General features: G+C 31.5%; 2 protein-coding genes across 10 annotated transcripts in view; one reads left to right on the top strand and one right to left on the bottom strand.

Annotated features, from left to right (window-relative positions):
* SUPT3H (SPT3 homolog, SAGA and STAGA complex component) overlaps positions 1-19,553 on the bottom strand; it is a 568,866-nt gene that overhangs the window by 506,397 nt on the left and 42,916 nt on the right. The window lies entirely within an intron of this gene.
* RUNX2 (RUNX family transcription factor 2) overlaps positions 10,701-19,553 on the top strand; it is a 319,385-nt gene continuing 310,532 nt past the window's right edge. Inside the window, exons 1-2 of one of the 7 annotated variants that reach the window (XM_046005131.1) lie at positions 10,701-10,829; positions 11,030-11,153. In XM_046005131.1, coding sequence (XP_045861087.1) covers positions 11,096-11,153 — 58 coding nt within the window. In that variant the 5' untranslated portion in view covers positions 10,701-10,829; positions 11,030-11,095. Of the gene's footprint in view, positions 10,865-11,029; positions 11,154-19,553 lie in introns of all 7 variants that reach the window. The other 6 variants (XM_046005127.1, XM_046005128.1, XM_046005130.1 and 3 more) reach the window with 6 other exon arrangements.

Raw genomic sequence — 19,553 nt, forward strand, 5'->3', positions numbered from 1 at the left:
TTAGGTCTTACCAAACAATCTAGCAATCACATTCCTAAGTATTTACCCAAATGAGCTGAAAACTTTTATCTACACACAAACCTGTACTCTTTATTCATAATTGACAGAAAGTAGAAGCAAACAAGATGTACTTCTATAGTTGAATGGATAAACTGTGGTACATTCATACAGTGAAGTATTATTCAGCAGTAAAAAGAAATCAGGGATGAAACTACAAAAAAGACATGGCATCTTAAATGAATATTGCTAAGTGAAACAACCTGTCTGAAAAGACTGTATTCTGTATGATTCCAACTACATAATATTTTGAAAAAGACTACACTGTAGAGATAGTAAAAAGGCCAGTATCTAAAATGGATAAGATGCTAAATTTTATGTGTATTTAATCAAAATTTATGAAGAATTTTTAGGAAAAACTATTCTGTTGGACACTATAATATATATAATGTAATACACACAAAATTATGCATTTAATAAAACCTATAGAACTGCACAACATAAAGAATAAACCCTAATGTAAACTACCGAATTAACAAAAATGTATGAGTATCAGTTCGTTAACTGTAACAAACACAGGATACTAATGTAAGATGTAGACAATAGGGGAAATGGGGCTTGGGGAAGGAAAAGGGGTGTATGGAAACTCTGTGCTTACTACTCAATTTTTCTGTGAAATTGAAACTGCTCTAAAAAAAAGCTATTAATTTTTTTAAATAGTTTTTTGACACTTTTCAGTATTAAACTTGAAAAAGATTTCGTGCAATAAATGACTACACAGAAATGCTGCCACATGTATCAGTAATACAGAATAACTCATAAGTTATTTCAGAAATATGCAATCTTTAGGATACTTAATTTGAAAAAAAAAAGGGTAGCTAAAAAACAAGAGTTCTAGATATTTAAAATAGTGCAAAAGAGATAGCAAAATATAATAAGTAATTCTTCATTTAACCACTAATCTTTAGGCCAGGTTTTATTCTTCAAAGGTTAATTTTCCTAATAAATGCATATTATGATTTTAAATGCCAAAACTATTTTTTATTAACTTTAGATGAAAATCTTCCCTATATAAATTTTAAATATTTATCCTTTTAAATAAAGTATACTTAATAAAATGTTCCTCCTGTCTATTAGTTTATTAATTGCTATAAAACAGTATTACCTTTTGAAATCCATTAAGGTAAACTTCATTAAAAAAATAATAAATAAATAAATAAAATATATTAATGTAGATAGGATAGTATGAACTCACATTAATGACCCTGGATGATGCTTTTTGAGTCTCTAAATATTGGATTTTTATGCTTCATTGCCAGATAGGCTATTCTTATTACTTATAATGATTTGTGTGTCTTTTTTATAATTAAGTATTAGAGAAAGGGGAAAAGTATAAAAGCAGTCATGTTAAAAGTTTATCAAAAATGAAGGCAAAGAGGCAGAATCCCTGTTTATTAACTAGGATAGCATAGATTCAGAGCTTCTTTTAAGGAAGAAAGATGGGTGGAAGGTTGCTCCTTTGTGATGAAATTATATGAGGTCTATGTAATAATAATTTTCAACTATCTAATCTTTAGCTATGTGTGTAATAACTGGAAGTGCTTAAAATGCTAATGGATAAAATAAGGTGTTCAATAATTGAATTGTAAAATTTTGTTTAAAGTTATCTCATTTCTATACAGCTCATTATTTAAAACTTAAAATATTAATACACTACAGGTCTCAAATTTAGATCAGAACACGGATTCATTTGCTCCTTGTTGGTTTTTTAAAAAGGTACTTTTCCTGTTCAGTTGTCATAATCAGCAGCAGCAGCCAATAAATAATACTCAGTCTACCTAATGTACATGAATCTTCAGCAAACTAATTTACTTTGGATATTATGTCCAATGATGGGTGCAATGAATGTTCTGGAGATTAATGCCAAAAATAATTAAGTCCTTTTTCTACTCAGATTTAAATTCAAATATAAACGGAAAACAGGGAAAATAGCGCATCACAATCACTAACAAAATTACATCCCATTTTTCTTATTAATAATGAACTGGATAAATTAAAAATTAAGATTTATGATAATTCGGAAATAGTCTACAATCAAAATTTATTTGGATTCCAACCTTATCCCTATAAAGATCTCAGGGTGCCTTAAAAAACTATTTACATAAATGAAACAAGATGGGATTGGGAGGGAGACAAACCATAAATGACTCTTAATCTCACAAAACAAACTGGGGGTTGCTGCGGGGAGGTGGGGTTGGGAGAGGGGGAGGGGGTTATGGACATTGGGGAGGGTATGTGCTATCGTGAGTGCTGTGAAGTGTGTAAACCTGGAGATTCACAGACCTGTACCCCTGGGGATAAAAATACATTATATGTTTATAAAAAAAAAAAAAGGAAGGGGAGGTGAACCATAAGAGACTATGGACTCTGAAAAACAACCTGAGGGTTTTGAAGGGTCAGGGGTGGGAGGTTGGGGGAACAGGTGGTGGGTAATAGGGAGGGCATGTTTTACATGGAGCACTGGGTGTTGTGCAAAAACAATGAATACTGTTACGCTGAAAAAATAAAAAAAAATTAAAAAACTATTTACAATACATAATGATTACATGACCAAGATGAAAATGCACTGCTCAATTCAACACAGTTCCCAAGACCCAAACCTGTGATCTTTAACATTAGAAACTAAAAACAGAACACAAAAACAAATTTTTATAAATAGTTTAAGGAGGAATTCCATTATAACATGTAAATTAAAAGTCTGATCATTATTTCAAACTTTTCTTGCCTGTTTTGCAAGAGGCTCTCCACTGGCCACAGATACATGTGTATAAAGCACAGGCGGCAGGAGTGAGCAAATCTGGCAGGCCAGTGCCTGCTTATATACCAAGCTGTACTAGAGCACAGCCATGCCCATTCATTCACTTACTGTCTAATCTACTTATCTGCTTTCACACTACAATGCAGAGTTGAGTAGTAGACAGAAACCCTATGGGCTACAAAGCCAAAAATATATTCTATCTGGCCCTCTACAGAAAAAACATACAGACGCCTGACAGGGTATTAACTAGTATGACACAGACTATGGATAAGTAATTTGCATGTAGAGATAACAGGCTTCTGCTCATTAAAATACTTCTTGACAGAGTATAATTTAATAGCATAAACAAGTTAATAAGTCAGTACTTTCAAAATACCATTTCCAATTTATGTTTTCCATGTATAAACTTGTGAAAATTAGTTGTTTTACTGTGAATAGCATTTAAATGTAAAAAATAAAACTATAAACTAAAATCTTAAAATTGCTATGCATAGCCCAGGCTATTCATACTGACTCATTTTTTAAAACTGACTATACAAATAAATAAAATTTCCCCAGCTATTTGATTTCAACTTGAAATCAAGTCCCTATACAACTTTTCCACAAAATGCTTCACCTTTCAGAACTCACTATTTAAGGTGAAAGATAGTAAAATGAATGCCAGTATACCCTTTGCCTAGATTCACCAATTGTTAACATTTTGCCACATTTGTTTTGTGTATTTATTCATGTTTGACTTCATGAAAATAACTCACTATGCACTTCTATTAAGAATAAGGGTATTTTCCTATATACATGCAATAGCATTATCACACTTAATAAATATTTCATAGTATCATCAATATGCAGGCCATACTGAAGTTTCCACAAGTATCCTACAAATGATTTATAAAGCTCTTTTTTAAAACCTAGCATCCAATCAGGATCCACACACATAACCAATTGCTGAGAGGAAAGGGCCAAAGTTTTCTTTAAACAATCTTTTTGTGTATACTATGGTCTCTCTTCGTTCTATAAACTTGTTCTCTGGAAAAGCTGTAGGAACACGATTTCCCCAGTGCTTTCCTGGCAGAACCATTCAGCAGTGAAAGGGTATCGTGATAATAGTGGGGAGGAAATTAAATTTCCAATTATCTTGGTAGATTCTATTTTCCCTATGAAAAATATCTAGAATGAAACAGTAATCTTACCTTATAGTTGGTTACAGTTTTTAAATATACCTAATCAACATTCAGTGATCATCAAGTCAAAAATCTTATGACCAATTACCTGCTAGGACTCAAGAATTTTTAAGATTGTCTCTAATAATAAGAATTATGAGTAATTATCCAAATCGCCATTTTATAAAAAGAAACAACATTTTATAAAAGTCCAAAAGAGTGCTTTAACTGGTCACTTTGTTGCCAGTTTCAGAAGACTAAACATACTCTTTTGTAAATGTATAGTCAATTTTATATAGTTTACTAGAATAAAGTTTTAATCATTCCATAAAAACTAGACAGCTTACATATTATGCCTATACATTTAGAAGCTGACTTTTGGCAATTTGTTTCAATGCTTTCAAGCTTTTACTAAAGTGTAAAACATTTTGAACAATGCCTTATTATATCAATATTATAAAAATATGTACTTCTGAACAACAAGAACCACAAATTTTTTCTTACTACTAATGTAATTAAGGTATACGAATAATTTAACATTTTTTTCATAATTTATTTAATCTTAAAGTTCAAACCAGAGCAATTTTTGATTACCATACTTTCTGAGAACTTGAGATTTCCAATGGGAATACTGTCAAATTTATAAAAAAAAAAAAATCAGTATTCTAAGTGATCCATTTTCAATATATTTTCTACACTGTTAATTATGTCTGAACACAGAGTATTTTCCAGTGTAAATTACTCACAAAGCTTAACAAAGATAGATCTAAATCTACAATCGCCTTTACTGAAACCAATGAAAAATCTATACACAGCCATGAAATTGGCATGCAAATAAAAGAACTGTCAAGACAAGTATCCCTAAAAATAAGCCTACAATAACTATTTTAAAGACTGTGTGTGGTCTCACCCATATATTTTGGCAAGATGCACTTTCTCCAACCACAGCTAGATTCATCCAAAAGCAGTGGCACTGGAGAGCCTCTGTCTCACCTGTCAAAGTTGAAGAACGTTGTTCCAAAGACCACCATGCGTCCATGGAGAAAAGCCACAGTACTACAGCTGTTATTGATAAGCACTCTCTAAAGGAGAAAATACTTCAAACAATTAAGCAAATCATCCTTAACAGAGATGCAGACAAACAATTTATTAATGTTCAAATGATGAGATGACAAATACCATGCCCGGTATGAGACAGAGACAATTTCATACACTAGAATACTAAGAGGGGATCTTTCATAAGTAACATTAGCTTGCTAGTCTATTATCTCTCTGATAAAATTTCTATACATTATCAATTCAAAACCCTATTATGTTCCCGTGTTTAAATCTTACAAAACCTCCCTTATGAAACCTCCAAATTCATCTCCATTTCTAAGGTCCTAAATCCATCAAAATTGCTAAAGTCTGACAGCTAAGAGCAGAGATGATTAAGATTTATAAACAGAAACCCTAAGTATATTGAAACCTGATTTTTTAAGAAGATATCCTAATATCTTTATCAACCACATTATAAAAGCAGTTTATATTTTTGCTTTAAACTAACCTCTCTACAGTAAAGCATATGGACTGATCAGGTAAGCTATAGGTAGGGTAATAAAAAGAAACAACAAGAAAAACAATTACTTTGAAAAGAAATATGCCTCAGTGGACAACTGAAGTCCCAACCTAAACCCCAGTTCAAACCTTAAACGTAAAACAAAATGTAAAGAAATACACCTGGTTAGGTAAAAAGTTTAAATAATCCTGACAAATATATCTCATAATTAACTTATTTTTCCTACTAGATAATGTCCTTTTAACCCTTTTTTTTTAAAGATTTTATTTATTTTATATATAGAGATAGATCACAAGTAGATAGAGAGGCAAGTAGAGAGAGAGGGGGAAGCAGGCTCCCTGCTGAGCAGAGAGCTCGATGTGGGGCTCGATCCCAGGACCCTGAGATCATGACCTGAGCTGAAGGCAGAGGTTTAACCCACTGAGCCACCCAGGCGCCCCCTTTTTAATACGGCAACAACTCAACTGAAAAGGAAAGCAGGTGTCGTTTTTGTGCCTTTTTCAGGAAAGTTAATACCCAAAAGGTTCTCATTTTAAGACAGTTTCACCTACAACCAAGTCTCACTGCACAAAGGCCAAGTTACCACAGGGCTCCAATGTATTATATGATGTCCCACAGTTTCATTTACTATATTCTCCAAGTACAAAGGTTCCAAAGAGATTTGTTTCACTTTTCCCTAGATATATTTAGCCCATTAACTAGTACAGTTGGGATATTATTTTTCTTTGGTTTTGTCAGTAGCATGTTTGATATAAATTTTATTAAGTGGTAGTATATGTAACATTGCATTGTGGGTAGTAGTTTCCTGCTTTAGCCTAGCCACATCCTCAGCTGTCATATAAGCATATTTCCCATATTTTCTGCAAGTTCTCGCCTTTTTTTCTTCTCAGAAAAATGACAGCATTAGATGAATTGTTCTAATAATTATAAGAAATATGATTTATACAACTATATTAAATGTAGTATGGGCCACTCTATACTTCAAAGAAGGGGGGATAAGGAATACTCATAATTAAAGTGTTAAACTCATGTGAAACAATGAGTCACAAGTAAATTAACACAGAGGAAGGAATTAAAAACTATTAAAAGAAAGAAAATCTCTAATCAGATGCCAATACCATCCAACAAATGAGGTGTACTATATCGGTATAGAACAATGATTTGCCTTGAATGCTAGAGGCTTCAAAGCCACCAGGTCTTCATTAGTTTAGATTAATGTCAGTATCCCCTACTAGAACCTTAAGAATCTACTTTGAGACTTTGTAGAACTATCAAAACAGTGAAAGAGAAAGCAAAAAAAAAAAAAAAGAAGAAGAAGAAGAAGAAAGAAAAGCCTGGAGGAGAAAGGGAGGAAAGAAAGGGGAAAGAAGAGAGAAATGAGGGGGAGAGAGAAAGTTAAGTATTTTCTGTTTTGGCATTCAATTTCCACATAATTTCACTTTAGACAGATAGTTGCTAATACTAACCAAATGAAGTTGTTCAAACAATTATGGACATGGTATTGCTTTGGATTTTTACATAATTTAATTAAAACAAACTGAGGAGGGGGAAAAAGAAAACAACAGAAAAAATACTCTCATTACAAAAAGTACCGCAAAATAACACCCTGTACAAACACACAAAACCATACACGTGCATGAAGTTGAATACACGAACATAGACTTCCATTAAAATAAGGAAGTGAAATTAATCTCTCATAATCATAATTTAAAGCATTAGTAAAATTATACATACCTTACTAATATAAAAATTTTTCAAACTATCAACATAAGGCCCAATAAATGTTATGTAAAGTTAAACAGCTATACATCAGATCCAAAAAAAAACTGTCAGAAAAAAATGATCACAAACCAAGTTGAAACAAGAGATTAAGAAAGTTCCTTACTAAAACCACACAATCACTGAGAACATATTAAGCCAAATCAGGATTTCTACAATTTACAAAATTCCTACACCAAACCATTTGCTTCTATTGTTTTCAAATAAAAGAAAAATAGAGGAGTAGTAAATAGAAGTTTAAAACAATCCCTCCCCCGCAAAAAACCACACACACACACACACACACACACACACACACACACACATAGAAATGAGCACAAGATTGATATTAATAAAACTACTCTATTCAAATAGGATAGTTCAGAAAATAAAAAAATAATTCAAAAGTATCAATGAAGATATATGTAGCATTTAAAACACTTTTACAGTATATAATATAAAAAGTTCAATTTATGTTGACAAATTTATTAAATACAAGGTAATAGGGAAGCAGAATAATTGCTTTACTTTCTGAAACTGAGATTTCAAGTTCAAAGCTGTATTTCATTTCCATGGCATTAACGTATGTAATTTATACAGCTGACCTAAACTTGTTACTTACTTCAACACAGCAAATACTAACATATCCCTAAAAAGGATGGAATTTTGAGGATCTACGGTTTCCATTTCTAATTTTAAGCATAGAATAAATCCATAATCAAGAGCTTTACTTGCAGTGACCTATGAGTCAGTCTCTTCATCACATGTAGTATTATTTCTAATGAAACAAACTGTCAGTTATCAAATGTGCATCAGTTACCACTGTTGTTTTAAAATGTTTACCACAAGGTAATATTTGCTCTAATGAGGATATATTTTAAATATAGGGAAAAAAGCGTGTGGATAATAAGTATACCAACTTTAAAGCACATGACTTCTCTTTCTCCTGCCAGAATTTGATGGACCTCATGGGAAAAGAAAGGGCACAATCAACAATATCTATTAAACTCTTATGCAGTAAGAGTAATCATCCAAACCAAAAAATTACATACAGGACAATTACCTGCAAAAAGAGAACAAGCAGTTAAAAGACACACAGATGTTAAAAACTGTTCAAATACACGTAAGTCAATTTGGAGGGCCAAAGTTCGCTTAATAAAAAAAAAAATTAAGGGGCAAATACTTAGCAAAAAGTTGGGGTTATAAGACGTCAAAGAATCCTTCTGCAGAAACTAAAAGTTCATTCTAAAAGAGGAAAAGCATTTACTTACCACACACACTATAACAGCTACCTAAATTTTCCCAATTACCTGATTCTGCTATTGTATGTGCATATGGCACTATGTTTGGAAATTCCACAAATTATATAGACAAATCCCTCCTTTAACATTCTCTGGAAATTAATTCAAAATATAGATCACATTGGTACACCTTATTTATGAAAGAGAATAACTGAGTAGCTTACACATTAAATGAAAGTTTTTACTTTCCAATGTAAAACCTGTTTATACACACCATGAGGCATAATAAATCTGTTTTAAAATACACTAAAATGTATTTCTCGCTTTCTATCACTAAGAGTTTATTATGAAAAAGTTCTGGGCGTTTGAACAATAAAGGACTGAAGTCATCTCTTGTCTTCCCAGTATATTCTGGGCATAAGAATTTTTTGTAAAGGAAGTTATGAATGTGTTTGTACATTTATCTTTATCTAATAAAAACCAAAAGCAGATAATGAACTCTGCTAGGAAGATCAGAAGCGGGAATATTTTGGCTATAACACCACCCTTAGTGTTTTCCAGCCCCAAGCCTGTTATACACCCAAAATAATGCTTTGTAATTCTCTGTCTCCGCCCACCCTCCCAGTCATTTACTTCACGCCACTCCTAGTTACTATCACACTAGGAAGAAGTCTAACATGCAAATTCAGAGTGGCGTGGATAAATGGCAAAAAAAAAAAAAAAAGAAAAAGAAAAAAAGTCTAGAAAATTGGTCTGTTCGGCTTTATAATTTTTGTTGAAAAACACCCCATCACTCTCAACTGATGAAAACAGGAAGCTCTATTCATAAATATGAAATTCTCTGCCTATGATACATAATCATCCTAATAAGAAAATGAGTTCTATACATACATGTCCAAAGGGGCAAAAAAGGAGATAGTTTCCCAAAGATGTTTCCAATTTTCTTCTGAATCAGAATTAGCAAATCGAGACGACTAACATACTCTGTCTGTGTGCATTATTCCTTACTACACACAGCATTTTGTAATTTATTTCAAAGCTTCCATTATAAACAAAAAATACAGCTTCTGTTAACCCACTCCATTCTGAGCTTATAAAGTCAATAACATTGAACAATCTAAGTTACAACATAAGAATTTTACTTTATAGATGTATTAAGATTTGTGATCAAAGGCTCTGTTAAAGTTAATATCCAAATAAAGTATTTAAAGAATTATATAAAATGAATACATTCCCTTGAAAAATAAAAATTACAAGCATAAAAAAAAAAAACCTAAGATTCATCCAAAAAATTACGTCACAGTTCTTGCCATTCACTTTTATAAGATCCTCAAACTGGTCATGAGATAAACATATACATAATACAAAAGCTACTAATTACATTTAATCTTCATTGTAAGAGCCCGCATCTAATATTGATCATACATTAACTAGACAGACATGATTTAGTATTTGTAAAGGAATCTCCAGACTAACACTTTCATGACAGCCAATTACATTCGAGCCCAGCAAGCAGTTTGCAACCAGACCTTAAGGAAGGTAAACTTTTTTACAATGAGTTACAGATTCACAAGTTTAAGGAGACAAGAAAAAGAAAAACAGAAGGACTCCAATCACCCAGCAAATATGAAGCAGACCCCGGAATGTGATACAATCCAAAGATGTAAATTATTGTAAATCATCACTGTTGTTCAGAATTTCACACAGCCTCTTGAGCCAATTTTGTTCTTTTCCACAGACACAATAATGAACCAAATAAAAGGAGGAGGAAAAAAAAGAAAAAAAAAGTGGGGGTCGGGGAATAGAAAGGAAAACCTTAACTGCAGAGTTCTGCTGTACAAATGCGTAACCTTACAGGAGTTTGAGTTCCTTCAGCATTTGTATTCTATCCAAATCCTCATGAGTCACAAAAATTAAAAAGCTATATCCTTCTGGATGCCAGGAAGGGCCTTACCACAAGCCTTTTGTCAGAGAGAGAGAGAGAGAGAGAGAGACAGTGAAAGAGAGAGAGCAAGAGCAAGGGGGGAAAAGCCACAGTGGTAGGCAGTCCCACTTTACTTTGAGTACTGTGAGGTCACAAACCACATGATTCTGTCTCTCCAGTAATAGTGCTTGCAAAAAAAGGAGTTTTAAAGCTTTTGCTTTTTTGGATTGTGTGAATGCTTCATTCGCCTCACAAACAACCACAGAACCACAAGTGCGGTGCAAACTTTCTCCAGGAGGACAGCAAGAAGTCTCTGGTTTTTAAATGGTTAATCTCCGCAGGTCACTACCAGCCACCGAGACCAACAGAGTCAGTGAGTGCTCTCTAACCACAGTCTATGCAGTAATAGTAGGTCCTTCAAATATTTGCTCATTTTCTTTTTGTTTTGTTTCCTTGCTTTTCACATGTTACCAGCTACATAATTTCTTGACAGAAAAAAATAAATATAAAGTCTATGTACTCCAGGCATACTGTAAAACTAAAACAAGGTTTGGGTATGGTTTGTATTTTCAGTTTAAGGCTGCAAGCAGAATTTACAACAGAGTGTACAAGTTCTATCTGAAAAAAAAAGGAGGGACTATGGCATCAAACAGCCTCTTCAGCACAGTGACACCATGTCAGCAAAACTTCTTTTGGGGTAAGTGTTATCATATTTTAAAATCCTATAAGAGATGAACCTGTTAAACAAAAAGGTATGTTTCTTGGATAAATTGCTAGCTTTTCTGGGTAATGTTGTAGTATACTAAGTATTATGATGATAATGCTATTTTGTTGCACTGAAAAATGAAAAATGAAATTGCTGTACATATTTGCATTTGGCATCTGTAACTTATCTACTTCTCGGAGTAATGACTTGAAATAGAAAAAATGACATTATCTCACAGTAGTCAAAATGTTTTCTAGAGCTGTAGAAATGAGGTAGTTAAAAACAGTAAAAGAAAGTTTTAGTATTCTCATTAACCTCACTAAAATAAACTGAGACACTAAATTAATCAAAGTATGATGAAGTATTCACCCTGGCAGCTCCCAATATTTGAGCAAACTTCAAAAAGGAAGCAATTTTATAAAATAACAGACCACAGAATTATCTCGACATTATGCTCTACCATTATGCTCTAGTGCAGAAATAAACCTGAAGTACAGTTAACATTTTACCCAGCTCAACTAAAAGAAATCTATTTGTAATTTTAAACTGCATCATAAGATAGATGCACAAGCTTGTTTCTAAACAACTTTATATAATTGAAGCATATATTCATATATAAACTTATAAGCATGTGATAGCCATTTTTAAAAGATCTTTAGAGTTATCCAGGACATCCAGGATATTAAAAAGTCCACAGAAGTCTTTGAAAACCTACACGCAATTATATTTTTCTATGTGATTTTAATTTTACATGTATACACTATTATCCACATGGAAAACTTGTTATAAACACATGGCAAACACTGAAATGTCTAGGATTCTTTTAATCATATTCTCGGACCTACCAAAATGAATAGCGTTTAGTCTCATGAAAAATAAAACTCCGTAAGGATACCCTGCATGATTTTAAAAAGCCATACCTATTAAGTCATGCTGAACTTTGAAAGAAAACAGGCATAATATAGTCCCTTAATATTCAATTTCAAATTAGTGTTGATATACAAAAGTAAACTACTTCAATATTCATCAGCTGACACAGTATTATAGTAAAATATCTAAACACTTACAAGATTTTCTTTATGAGGTCCAACATGTTCCAACTACAAGGCAAGTTTATAAAATTTTCCTTTATCCTTTAAAATAAATCCTTTTGCTCTGTATACCTGTATTAACTTTGCTTTATAACTTACAACTAACGACTGGAGTTTCCTTTACTCCTCCTACTTCACACATTTTAACTGGCTACCAGAGGATCAGTCTTAGTTTAGGTCAAAGAGAAATAATTAAACATGAAGGAGAAAAAAAGTTTCTCTTAAAAAGGTGAGGAAATGCAGTTTGTATTTTACCAAAAAAATGTAAAACTACCCAAAAAATGAGTGACTCCCTCAGTAGTTGGACATGGTCCCCCCCCCCCCAGTTACAACACATACAATAATCACAGATTATTTTTTGAAATGTAATGATAGGTAATAAACATTACTCTAAAAATGTCTGCATTAAGGAAGCAAAACATACAAGCAATTAGGCTGCATTACAGCCCCTATTATAATTAGAGCTTATACATGGTAACTTTTGCAGTGCCTACGTAAGAGATAAGGGAAAAAATGGTTAAAACTATTGTTATATAAAGGAATAACTTGAAACAGTCATCTCAAGCAGTTAACTTATTCTTTCACAATCTTACTGTTTGAAAAGCAATACATTTTTCTAACCAGATGGGGAACCATACAAGTTTGAAAGACTCCTTCAGCATTAGAAGCAAAGACATTAACACTCTCACAAATAATATGTTAAAATGCTCTTTATCCTGTCTTATGAAAGGTCTTATATTTCCTGTGACAACCTTAATAACTATTTCTACAATAAAATTTCTAAAACCGGACCAAGTTTCTAAACAAGGCAGAAGAGTAAGCGAAATAGATGAAGATCATCTATCACAGGTCATATATTTTTAGACATTGTAACTAATTCTTCATCTTCTAAAAGGTGGGATTTAGTGTCTCCCACCCCCAAATAGTACTTTAGCACCTGGAGGACAATTTAAGATGAACCCACTACACCAAACTAATTATAGGTGTGTAGTGAACATTATGTATAGGTTGTCATCACACTGCAAACATTTCCTCAGCCCATAATCTATCTGAAGTCTAAAACCTCACTTCAGGCCTTAAATTCTCATAAATGATTATCAAAACAACCTAATGAAAAATCAAAGGTATGTGCTCTAACGTTGTAAAATAAGTTTTTTGAAGTTGAAGCTTTTCCTAGGTGAAGGACAAAATTGGCTCACCTCAGTATGAATGAAAAGTGTGTGTGTGAGAGAGGGAGAGAGAGAAAGAGACAGAGACAGAAGATCTTTCAGTGTCTGTTCTCTCAGCACACCATTTATCTTGAACAAGAATTTTCAATCTGCATTATTCAAAATCTACCCATTATTTATGATAAAGTTTAATGAAAATGAGAGATCTGACTCATGGAGTTTCTTACAATTGAGAAGTTAATTATGACAATATATCAGCTGATTAAATTTCTAAATAAAACCTTTGTAACTGACCAGAGTAGCTGAACATGATGTGTAAACATTAACTTCCAAAATAATAGCTGTGGTCCATATCAATAACTTCATAGTTTCAAGATCTAATAATGTTGAAGTGTTACAACTTGCTTCTAACAGCTAACTTCCAAAAGCCAGCGAGACAATTTAAAAAGTCAAGAACATACACAGAAGACCACTCCAACATATATTAAAAGTTAAAAATGTCAATGCAATTCCCAAAAGATTCATAATACAAATTATTTTGAATTATAATAAATAATCCCAATTTTATATGAATAGCTGTTAAAGATCTCACTTTTAAAATTTTAAAAACATTTTAAAATGCAAAAACTTAAAACAAATCACAGAAAAATATTTTGTTAGTCTGTATGAACCTCTGGATAGTCTCCAAATCACAAGAAAGGCATAAAATATACATGATAACATTATGATACATTTTAGTTATTTTAAAAGAACAAAAAATTAATCTATTCAATTACACCCTTCAAACTAATCACTGATAGTTTGACTTGTTTAAATCAGTCATGCTAAAGTTAAATTCAGTAAGATAGAAATGTTCCAGTTTGTTAAAAGAACACTGAAATATTTGATGGTTAAATAAACTGCAGAGGGAGGAAAAAACTAACTCATTGAAGGCACTAAGATTTTATCAAACACACAGAATTAATCTTTATTGAATAGAACCATTCACAAATCAAAACTCACTGTACTTCAATACTTTCAAGCAGCGCTAATCAATTACAAACCTTTTCTAGTGCTTCAAAACTCATGTGCTTTCAATTTTATACACTGGTGGTCTTCAAGTACTGTATTGGGGCTGAGTTAAGACATTCTGTATCACAACTTTTTTTTCAACAAATATCCTTCTAGAGGGCGTTTTTTTTCCTCTCTAGAGCTGCTCAAATGAAAACTGTGGTAATATTTTTATACTGTACTTCTTTGTTGAAGCTAAAGGTTAGGGGTTACCTAAATACCTCAACTGTATATACAAAAAAGGGAAAAGGTAAGTATTCATATAAAAAAATCCAATGGGACTGGATTATTTATTTTTGCATTTCCTATGATTAATGATGCACCCGTACCTACTTGAAAACTGATGGCAAAACAGGGTAACATCTCAAATTCCTGTCCAAAGCATACAAATATCAACCTCCCATGGTGTTCTAACTCTTGTTCCAAGAGACTAAAAGGTGACAATCATAATAGTGAGGTCATGCAAAAGCTCCTCAAAAGCATTAAGATCGCAAATGCTATTACCTAACAAAAGACTTTAACGTAGAGGGTTCACTGAGACAGCCTACCTCTACAGTGTCTCTTTAAGACATTACACATATGGTCAAATAGACAAAACTTCCAATATGAAAAAATCCTGCCTGCAAATAATAAAATTGTAAATGTGACAAAGAATGACTATTTTTTCTAGTCATTTACTATTCAAGACTTATTAAATGGGAGCTAGTAAAACCAAATGTAATTTAGGCAGAGACATCCCAATAGGCTACCTGAATGCACTATTTTTTTCTCTTACACCAATGAATTCCACTGAAAAAAACTACCCCCTCCCCAAAAAAATCTGTCCCTGAACTCCAGTAATAAGGATAGCAATAAACTCCAATAGTCAGTATTTTCTAAAGAGCAAAATAATCAAAGCTGTCTCAAGCATTAGGTAATTCTTCATGATATCTAAAATGTTTACTATTTTAAAACAAATATTTAGAAAAGGAAGTCTCACATCATGAAAATATACACCTTAATACAATATACTGCCATTTCAAAGATTATGGAGTTCAGTGACTACGTGTTTTGATGAACGTGCTACAATTCAAAAAAGTAATGGGGATATTCTATACCTTATTCAAAGGGAGTTTCCTTACAATTGTCATCACAGCTGACCACAAGCTTTTGTCCATTCAATAGCAAACATATAAAACAGGCTATACATTCCTACATAACTTTTTAAAAAGATTTGTACAAAAACTGAGCTTAAATGTTCTTTTATTACAATGTATGTAATATCTTCATCTTACATTGAATTCTTGGGCATTTTCCCCCCTTTACACTATTTTTTTAAGAACATGGGATTCAAGGTTTGGAACAGTATTAGATGAATGCAATTAACACCATATCAACATTTCAGGTGTTTGTTGTGATTACTGAACAGGATGTTAACTCTAAAACATTTTTTTTCATAAATATGCTTTCTTTTGACTAGAAAATAAAAATCCCATTATTTACCAGGATATACAAAACAAATTCCAAATAAAATTAGGTGTAGAATTAAGAGTCCTTTAAAGGCTAATTGCTACATAAGCATTTAATATTTGCACTGAAAAAAATTCATTTATTAATACATCTCCTATAAATACCCTATATTCTCCTTAATATTCATAAATGTAACATCAAATATATATTTCTAGGACCAAAAATCATACCAAATGTGATTTTGATTCTCTTAAAAAAAGAAAAATGTTAGTTCATCTTGATTAAGTGCCTTTCATTTTTCAAATTAATTGCCTGCAAGGAATTCTGCACCATATAGACATATTAAGTGAATCCAACTTTTCATAATATTTAAGATATTTTGAAATTATTTTATTGATGACAGAAAATTTGCCAAGTTAACATTATTCTCAGACATGTATTTAAGATTATTGTGGAAATTAGCTTAAATGTTCTGTTATCTGCATTATTTCTATTGCCATCCCTTAAGAAATCACACACAAGTTACATTAGAGAAGTGACATTCTTAACAAGGTACAACTAAATATCCTGTGCAAGGCAAGCAATTTTTACCACAAAATCAAATAAATTTTATTTTACCTTTCATTTAAACTGGCTTTTTTTTTTTTACATCTATAGTAGCCACTAAAAATCCTTATGCCATCAACTACAATTACATAAAAGACTAAGTTTAAAACTCTAAAAATTATGCATTTCTAGGTTCCTCTAAAGTTTATATGGACCATGAGTGTGCCATGCCATTGTTTACATATTCCTTATAGGCAGATGTCTTAAAATTAAATCCATTATGGTGGTTCAGTATAAGCAAAAAATAGTAGTAATAATAATTAAGGACAAATGCTAGCCAAATTACAATTAATGACCATCAGTAAGGTTTTAAAACCTATACACGTACAAACTCTTTGGAAAAATGAGAATAATGATGTTGTGCTATTCTACAGAACTTTATATGAAGGTGGACATATTTTTATCCAGAAACAAAATATATAACAAAATATAACTTAAATCTCTTTCAACTATTAGTCCGCTCAAAATCTTAATACAGTCTCTGCATTTGCATGTGCATACAAAATCACACAAATGAGTGACTACAGAACTTAGTAATTGTAAACAAAGAGAAAAACAATTGTAAATTATGTAACTGAGGTATTGCTTATAGTTTTTTTGTGAGAGATAACCAATTCCTTTTTGCATGTATACTAACAAAGAAATGTCAAACTGTAAAACCATTAACAGACATCAAGCAGACATCCCAGTCTACCGGGAAATTCAAGATAAAAATAATCAAAAACTACGCCTGTAAGATCTAAGGACATTATTTTCCAGTTATAAACTTAAAATAATTAAACAATGATTATCAGTTAAACAAATTATTAGTTCATAAAGGTAAATATGAGTGTAACCATTGTGTTAACAGACACCTTTTTATAGACATTCTCTCAAACAAGAAGTCTGGCTTGGAGGTAAAGAGTATATTTTCTATATATATATTCATTGCCTATATAACCTGTGAAAACAATTTAAGTTAGGTATTGTGATTTTTAATTTGCTTATTTTGCTTTAGCCATAATAATTATAATTAATTCTACTTTTAATTTCTCTACTGAACATCTCAATTTAAACTTCAAATTTCCAGGATAATCTTTACATGAAAAAGTATTATTTCTATCAAATGATTAAAAATTATTTAAATGAATCTAAGCAAAGTGAATTCATTGTGAAGCTAAAAGATAATAAAATGCTATGTTTTATAATCAATATTTTAAACCACTGTTTTTACTGTATTGCTGTAACTTGGTCCTAGAAAATAGACATAAAAATGTATCCAAAAGATACAGGGTGCAGATTCCCTTTAATCAATAATATTATGCGATTTGTTTGTAAATATAGCTCAAAGATACCTTAAGAAAAGTGAATTCTCAATTTCATAAAATTTCACTACCTTATAGAAATCGGCAATATTAGATATATTTTATATATATATATTACCATATTACATATAGCATAGGAAAACTTCAATAACCTACATTATATCAATCAGTGTGTTTTCTATAACATGCGTAACTCTAAAAGCATTTCATACTAAGGACACCCAATTTGAAATATAAGGACAAAATAAGAAAATATCTGAGAAAACTTCCATTAAGACAGTAACATCCTAATATTAGGCATAATTGGTTATAAAAGGTAATCTAGTGAGATTAATTTTTATTAACCTCTCATGAAATTTGTAAAGCTTTTAAAGTAATTCGACCTCTGACAAAATGCAGAAAATATTGCTACTGCTCTTTCAAATAATTCAACACAAAATGAAAATATTTAAGATAATCCATAAAGCAGATAGTACTTATAAAAACAATGTACTATAGTACCTTTGTAAAACAATATAAAGATAAAAGTTAATGTAATTCAAACTTTTGATCATTAATTCAACCTCCTCTCCATAATAGAAACTCTTATTTTTCATATTATTAAAACTTGAGTATGCACACAGAATTCTTTACATTCCCCAAGTTGTTAAAACTAAACACATACAGTATGTTCTCACTCTCTCTCTCTCTCTCCATACCCCACTTCCCTCCCTCCCTGTCTCTTTCAGTCCCTTTATCTCAAGAGGAAATCTTATAACATTTTCAAAACATTTTACCACTAGTATCTACCTCATTTTAAAAATGTCATTATCTAAGCTAGATAGTGACAACTGGTACTGTCAGAAGAACACTATTCGTGATTTAGCACTAAAAGTTTAACAATACATTTTCTTTATAATATGCATAAGCATATTGCAGAATGTTTTAGTGTACCAGCAAGACCAGAGAAAACATATAGATTTTTTTTAAATTACCATTCACAGGATCCAGAAAGAAAACAGAGCCATATGCAGATTAGGCTTATTTTTATTTTCATAAATATTCTTATTTTTAAAAATATAATGATAAATCAGAACATATCAAGGAACACTTAGATAACTTTTTTATAAGAGTTAAATATCTGGCTTATGTTGCCAAATTATTTAATTACTAAATGACTAAACCACTCTATATTTATACATTTATATATGTAAAAAAATTCCACTGAGGCATGTTCAAACCATTTTCTTGGCTACAAAATAAGATCATGTGCTCCAACAAATAACAAAATATTTTTCATAAAGTATTTACTTAAAAAGTTATTATAAACTACATGTACAAAATGATGAGATTTTCTATAATGATATTACATTAATATACATAACTCAAATTTGCCACCTTGATTTAAACCTTAATCAGTCAAGAGTATGATCAATTCATTGTGCTTCCATTATCCAAAAAATTCTAATACCCTCAAAGCTGTTTTAAAGCAAACTTTAAGAAAAATCATATTACTATTATAAGCTGACAGATATTTTTTGAAAAGTAGCTGTGAAAATAATGTGATCTGAAAACTTACATATAAACTTAAATAAACTTACATACTCAAACGTATTAAATGAACAAGAAGACAGCAAACACATGGATGAAATAAAACTACCGAGCAACAGTATCATAGTAAAAAGCCAACCCTAATCACAAGAGAAATATATATGCTTTTTAAAATACATGCCTAAGTTAAAC

Source organism: Meles meles, chromosome 5 (genome assembly GCF_922984935.1).
Source record: "Meles meles chromosome 5, mMelMel3.1 paternal haplotype, whole genome shotgun sequence".
In the NCBI taxonomy this organism is placed as follows: Eukaryota; Metazoa; Chordata; class Mammalia; order Carnivora; family Mustelidae; genus Meles; species Meles meles.